Source organism: Macrobrachium nipponense, chromosome 3 (assembly GCF_015104395.2).
Source record: "Macrobrachium nipponense isolate FS-2020 chromosome 3, ASM1510439v2, whole genome shotgun sequence".
NCBI lineage: Eukaryota > Metazoa > Arthropoda > Malacostraca > Decapoda > Palaemonidae > Macrobrachium > Macrobrachium nipponense.
This window is the reverse complement of record NC_087202.1, coordinates 133053846-133060986: the sequence shown is the minus strand read 5'-3', so window position 1 is coordinate 133060986 and position 7141 is coordinate 133053846. Positions and strand designations below refer to the sequence as shown.

Sequence of the window (7141 nt, the reverse complement as noted above, 5' to 3'; positions counted from 1 at the left end):
ATATTGGCATCACTCCACTACGTATCGAACAGGAATCACTTCACCACACACAAAACCCTTGTGAGAACATGCATTTAAAACACAGTGTTTTCAATGGATTTCAAATGAAAATTGAATGATCCCTTCCGGGGAAAAAGAAAAATACAGAAGGGAGAATGACCCAACTGCCCGTTTTGTAACAGCTACCTGTCCTCACTGATCACGACGTTTTCCTAAGGATTATATTTAACCCGCTGCAATACAAAAGCTTGATCTATTACATACTTGTATAATGATGAAAACAGGAGCTGTAACATAACGCATTTTTCTTTTTTACCAAGAATGAACGCCAAGAATTACTTGCAGTTTCAGTTAAAAGCAAAATAAAATAAGTAATTAGAGACCTCCAAACCTAGCCTTATGTATAGTACCATGTTTTGAAGAGAATAAACCTACTGGAACCTGACAACTTTCAACTGGATTCTGCCGCTGACAAAAGGGCAAAATTCTGATTCATTCCATTCCATACCCTCTATACTGTATTAAAACTAAACACTTACTGAACTTTAATATACACCAGAAATGAGATCAGGTCACTGAGGTAATGTAGGCACAGCTATAAAACTAATAGCAGGTGCCAAAGTGGAAACCTTTGGGGCCACAGGTACACCAATTCTCCGGAGTGCGTGACGCTTCATGTGCTTACTCAAGTGATCAGAACGCATGAACTTGGCACTACAAGAGGGACAGCCAAACTTCTTTTCACCCGTATGAGTTCTTTTATGACGCGATAACTCGTCTGATCTGGCGAAGCGTCTTTCACACCCTTCCCAAGAACATTTGTATGGTTTCTCTCCTGTATGTGACCTCATGTGAGATTTCAAATGAGACGACTTATAATATGTTTTATCACAATCTGGAAATGGACACTCGAATGTTTTCCTTCTGTCTTCTTGACTGCCCTGTTGTACTGGACCAGCGGAAATGAACAAAGGTGAAAAAACACTGGAAGAAATTTGACTTCCTTGAGGAGCTACAATGAGATGAGTTATTCCGGGGTTGGACACTGGAATCATTGTTGATGGTCCATTTACTTGGGCCAAAATAATGGGAGTACCAGGTTTAACTGGGATCACAGATGGTATCTTTGGTGCTATTGCAACGAGCTTATTGCAGTTTTGCATTCCCTTTGACATAGTTTTAGAGGCAGGCTCAACACTTGCCGGAGGGAGAACAGGTAGTATTGGCGAGCTGGAATTTCCAGAAACGGAGGAGACGTCCAACTCACGATCGGTATCCTTAGAGCAAACGAAGATTTGCTCTTGAGCAGTGTGCACGATGCGATGTGGAGGAGATTTGAGTGGCTCCACAACAGCACATTTATTTTCATGTTGCTTTGGCTGTCTCGTTGCTTTCACAATTACAGATACTGGAACTCCTGCCAATGAGCTGGGCGTTGAAGACCTCGAACAATACCCAGTGAAGGAAGGACTGGGAGAACGGGGTGGAGTGCAGGGCATATGGGGCAGCGCCATTTGGTTCGTCAATACCTGAAATGAGAGAGAAGCCTCTTCTTCATTATACTGTCTCCCAAATAATGGTGAGATTTTCTTATTTGTTATGCTCCAGAAATGTTTTCAGATTATAGGTCTATGTCAGACAGTACAAGACAGTGACTCAAAATGAAGAGCATCTGAAATCTATGTGTGTGTGTGTGTGAACATTATATGAACTGATGCATCATTGAACAAATATATACCTTTTCTAAGTCTGAATCGGAAAACTTGCTCTTCTTGTGAGGCGAGTGGTCGCCAGACTCTTCTGCATCCGATTCCAGTGACTGATACATTGGTGATATACTTCCTTGTGACGATGGAGGGGAAGGAGGGAAATATGAATTTGCAGTGTGGGAAAAGTTGCTGTCATGCTTCATCACATGCTGCTGTGAGAAGGACAGCAAAGTCTGCACAGCTTCGAAGTCATCAGGCACTCTGTTCCTTGGGAGCGTGGAGCCTTCGCACGAGGGCTTTGCACTTACACAGACTGGAAGTGATGATGGTGGCCCAGCTGGTCTCTGAAAATAATGTTTCATGTTCAGTGCTGGATACGAGAAAAATATGTATTAAACACACCAACAGATCCATAGTCATTATTCAGTCACTTCAAAAAAAAAAAAAAAAAAAAAAAAAAAATTGATCATTAAATTTAGTGTGGTTAAATGAGATGATGCAATTCCGCTTCCTTTCTGAGGCATAAAATCAAAGGTTCTACAGCAGACTTTCCTAACAATATCCAGCAGCAGCAAGAAGAGCGGTGAAAGGCAAGCTACTATATTAAGGTCAAAGTCTGCATGTTCACGGTACATGCTAGACTGCACGGCGCCTACTTGTGCCCCCAACTACCCCACCCCAACCCCGATCCCGTAACCTCCCTCTAAGTCACACCATTGTTTACAGTTTGATATCAAAATAAATATCTTTGCACTGTAAAAATATCTGTGATAAGGACACCATTATCTGGTATTTCAAAACCTCACTCAAATACCAACAGATTTTTGGTGTCTAAACCGAATAGAAGAATTGAATGACGCATCCTGCATCACGTGATGAGCATGTGGAATGGTCCTGAACACCGTAACCCCGAAGCCCGTCCCAGTCCCGCACACCCACCCCGCCTTCCCCAAGGGCAACACAGACTAAACACACACACACACACGCACACGCAGTGTCGTTCCTTTATTTGCAATGCCAAACGAAATCAAGATATCGCACATGATTAAGATATAAAGGAGCTCAAATATCACAACACGAGTTTTCTATGACAGGTTCTTACTTAGTAACCGTAATTTCTAGACACATTGAACTACTGAAATATCGAGACATTTAGCAACTGAAATATCGTGACATATTGAGCTATGAAATAAAGACAAATTTGACTGTTGAAGAAATATCATCGTGACACTTCACCACTGAAATATCGAGACATAAGAACTAAAGATACTCTAAGTAATTCTTTTATGATAAAAGCCTTTAATTACTCTCCCGACGGTAAAGAAGAGAGGATAGAACTAAGTGAAGTGGTCGAAGGTCTCATTCCTAACCTGACTTTGCGTGCCACATCGTTTCTTAGAGAGAGAGAGAGAGAGAGAGAGAGAGAGAGAGAGAGAGAGCTTCCACCTGTCATTATAGACATTACATAGTAGATAATATGTGTGTGTATGTGGACCAGGATTTCAATTTCCAAAATGCAATCGTCAAAGGTCGTCGGACGTGACAAAAGGTGAATCAATAGGTAACAACAGTCATATACTATGTTGACGAAAGATGACGAAACTAAAATGCCAAACGAGAGGAAACACTAACTGATGATCTTATTGATATTGACAATACTTGGAGCACTTAAAGAATCAAGTAATCTTACTTTTGAATGGAACTCACTAAAGCTTCAAACTATGGACACGGACAAAGTTGATTGAGAAACAGACTTCTATATATAATGAAAGCAAACACTGAGGGCTTGATACCTGGTCAGATATGTGTTTCTGCAATGCTTTCTAACCTTCATACTACCACAGACAGCCGAACTTGGATTTTTTTATATATAAATTTGCATATCCTATTGAAAACACTAATACGATACACATTATAATACACACACACACATATATATATATATGTATATATATATATGTATATATATATACATATATATATATATATATATATATGTAGAAGCCAGGTACTATGTCGTACCTCTAAGTAAATGGGGATACAACACACAATGAAGTAAAATCCTCTTGTAGTTTAAACTACAAAAGGATTTTACATCATGTGGATTGTATCCCCATAATATATATATATATATATATATATATATATATATATATATATTTATATATATGTGTGTGTGTGTGTGTGTGTGTGTTGTGTGTGTGTGTGTGTGTACACACACAATAAATATATACATATATATATATATAATATTGAGAGAGAGAGAGAGAGCGAGAGAGAGAGAGAGAGATAGGAGAGGAGAGGAGCGAGAGAGACGGTGGGGGTGGTAGGAGTTGTGCACGAACCGAACCAACAATCCTGCAAAAGGAAAGGCGGAGCGAAAGGAGAACAATGTGAAATTGCTGCTACACCAAGAGGTGCATGAAGCACACACACACACACTAACGAACTATATCCAAATCACAGAACCATTAAACTGGTCGTCACGTATCCGTGAACGTCCCCGAGAGGAGGAGTAGGAGTGAGTTCATTTTGAGCGCAGCAGCGCCTAGCGAACGATTGACAGGAGGGAGCCTGTCAGTCAGTCTCAGTCGTTTCATTTCATTACGACCTCCAGCTACTACACGGGCAATAACGCCTGAGGCGTCATTCGTAATCACTTCACAGCAAGCACTATCGTGAGCCTTTGCTTCCCCATTAACACACTGTATGTACACAAATAACTTAACTACCTTGCTTTCCCAATCTTGCAATGAAGGCAACGAATGTTTGTACATGATTTGCTTCTTCATGGTGAATGTTCCTCAGCGAATGCTAAAACAAATGTGTTCTACAGACACGGCCAGGCTCTGTCGCTATAAGCTTTCATGGCGTGCATTTCACAAGTCAGTTCCGTCGTCGTCCCCTTATGCGATGCGACCGTGTGACAGAGAGTGAGTTGGAGTATAGCGTTTAGGTGAACGTGCCTGGCCCGCCGCCGCCGACTACGGATGATGGTGCTCCTTCAATTCTCTTCGTCTCCCGCGCCCTTCCTCATTGCTACACGCCGCCAGAAACCCCTCTATCAACATGCGTTATTTATTCTGAAAGCCATTTTTCTCCTGATTTGAAACTGGGATTCTCTTCTCCTGATAAGAATCATGCACTTTCGTGAGAGGTAATGGACAAGTGCGCAATCTTTTCTGCAAGAAATACGAAATGATATGATCGATATTGCAGCTGCAATGGAATAGAAATAACGAAAAGGGCGGGTGCCGCCGCTGGCCAATAGCAGAAGGGGGTGGGTCTCGGTCAGCCAATCGGATATGAGGGAAGCATGTGTTCACGTGATCACTTCGTGCTTATGCGTCCTCTTCACAAAGTGATCACGTGAACACCAAATGCTGCCTGCCGGATCTTACTGAAGTTACGAATCTCTTCTGGCCAACTGAACGTTTCGAAAATTTTCGTTTCTCTACAGTAGCGAATTCACTTACTTTTTCTTCCGTGAGGCGCGGATTAAAAAATGGTGAAACAAATTGATAATCAAATGATACTGAGAACGATTTGGTCACGTCTTCCCAAAGATCAATGTCACGGTTACAGTTGATACTGAATCACAAGAATCAAGCTGTTTGAAACCCAGATAAATATTCCCAGAATTACGTTCAAGGTGTGCGTGAATAATGTCAGTGCGGAGCGTGAGTCGCTGGACAATCAATGCCTCTGCCTACTCTATTTTAATGAAATAAATAATTGAACATCCATTGTAACAAAATAAGGCTGCGATTTCTTTTTCGGTTGTGCGAGGGAACTTTCGAGCAAAGTTTGTTTTTTCTTATATTTACTATACGTATAAGTCCTCGGGAAAATTTTGATATACGTTTGGAAATGTCAGTGATGACGTGCATAGGTAGGTCATGAAACTATTTCCAAGGTTCAACTCATACAGGGCCAATGATTGCTCATGATCCAACTGGCGTCCCTGGCTGCCACACCCGACCAGACTCTCCTAAATTAAATACCCTTTCCTTCCTTTACCCGTTCAATGTACTCTCATGGTACACGCAACTCTCGCTTTGGATTGCACAGCTGAAAGAGGTCTTATAAATGCCCATCTATAGGAACAATAATTGGGCTCTCGTGAAAATCGATTATCCACGAGAACTATCTGAGAAGCTGTGATGCAAATGCTATTCCATGGGTGATATCTGGTCCAAAATATGTCACCACAAAGATAAGAGAGATATTGTAGCACAATGAATTTTTTAAATACTTGAAATAAAGTTGTTAAGCAACCGATTGAATATTGTTATGAATAGTACTCTTCTCAAATTAAAATGAAATCCTAAATTTTTCTAAACGGATCAGTAACAGTCTTTATGGTGGCTGTACGCACACGCATTATACTAGATAGCATACATTATATATATATATATGTACATGACTGCGAGAAGACCGGAAACAGTTTCTTCTTATTATTAACACCAACGTTTCGGGCATCCTTTCAGCCTTCAGGGCTATAAATAGAATTAATTTTTACAATAGTAGAAAATATGCCAAAATAAGGTAATAATTATAAGAAATCTGGTTTCGTAATATAACAGTTGTTAAGCTTAAAGTAAAATAAAATTTAGAAAACGACTTTATGATAAAGGTAATCAAGTTAAAACAATATATATCTCAGTGAAATAAAAAATAAAAATTATATATATATATTGTTATGAAGTTCCAAGTATCTGGTTACTACACTTACCATTCATTTATTGTTACCTCACAAAAGCCAGACACCTGAACCCTCATCACAGGTATTAAATGACCATTTATCTTCTGGCCATCCCATACCTGAAGCCACTTTCTCAAAGTGATAAAAAACTCATCTGGAGCTTCTTCAGTAAACTTAGGGATTAACTTCTGTACTCTTACTACATCAAATACAGGGTCTTGATTACCTTGGTTAGGGTTAGACGGTGTTACAGGTAATGTGGATCTAGCTCTTATCAATTCCATTTCCCTTTCATGTCTTGCAATTTCTCTTTCCTCTTTTATCCTTTCTCTTTCCTCTTCTGCTGCTTTTTCTTCTTCTTTCTTTCTGTTCTTTCTTGTTTTTCTGTCTATTCTTTCTCTTTCAGCTTGCAATTTTAGCTTAATCAAATTCTCTTCTCTTCAGTGCATCGAAGCTCTAACTCTGCATCACTTTTCTATTTCTTTTCTGCTTGTTTATTTATGAGATCAGCACGTGCTACATTCAACAACTCTTGAGCTAATTCTAACTCATCTTCACCAGTTATTCTACCAGAGTTTATCAATGATTCCATAGCAATACATCTTATTTGTGCCTTTACCACACTAGTAAACACATAACCCACCACATGCCACTGCTAAAGCGCTCCACTGTGCTTTAGTCAGAGTGGTTTCAGATAAAACTTAGATGGAAGGGGCTGCTAAAAATT

The 7141-nt window shown here is 40.0% G+C and overlaps 1 protein-coding gene across 1 annotated transcript; it reads right to left on the bottom strand.

The window, feature by feature from the left end:
* Positions 1 to 427: 427 nt before the first annotated feature.
* On the bottom strand, positions 428 to 4691 carry LOC135222064 (Krueppel-like factor 10). Its single transcript, XM_064260215.1, has 3 exons — positions 4442 to 4691; positions 1739 to 2053; positions 428 to 1529 (listed from the first exon to the last, which is right to left on the bottom strand). Exons 1-3 carry the CDS (start codon positions 4499 to 4501, stop codon positions 573 to 575), a joined length of 1332 nt encoding a protein of 443 aa, XP_064116285.1. The 5' UTR covers positions 4502 to 4691; the 3' UTR covers positions 428 to 572.
* Between the last annotated feature and the right edge of the window lie 2450 nt (positions 4692 to 7141).

What these genes read in the sequence shown, in the direction of transcription:
- LOC135222064 (XM_064260215.1), bottom strand. Translation starts at nt 4,501, where the DNA reads ATGAAGAAGCAAATCATGTACAAACATTCGTTGCCTTCATTGCAAGAT. An exon ending in TGCAAGATTGGGAAAGCAAG is followed by an intron (nt 2,054 to 4,441) that starts GTAGTTAAGTTA and finishes CATTATTTTCAG; the next exon opens with AGACCAGCTGGGCCACCATC. An exon ending in CCGATTCAGACTTAGAAAAG is followed by an intron (nt 1,530 to 1,738) that starts GTATATATTTGT and finishes CTCTCATTTCAG; the next exon opens with GTATTGACGAACCAAATGGC.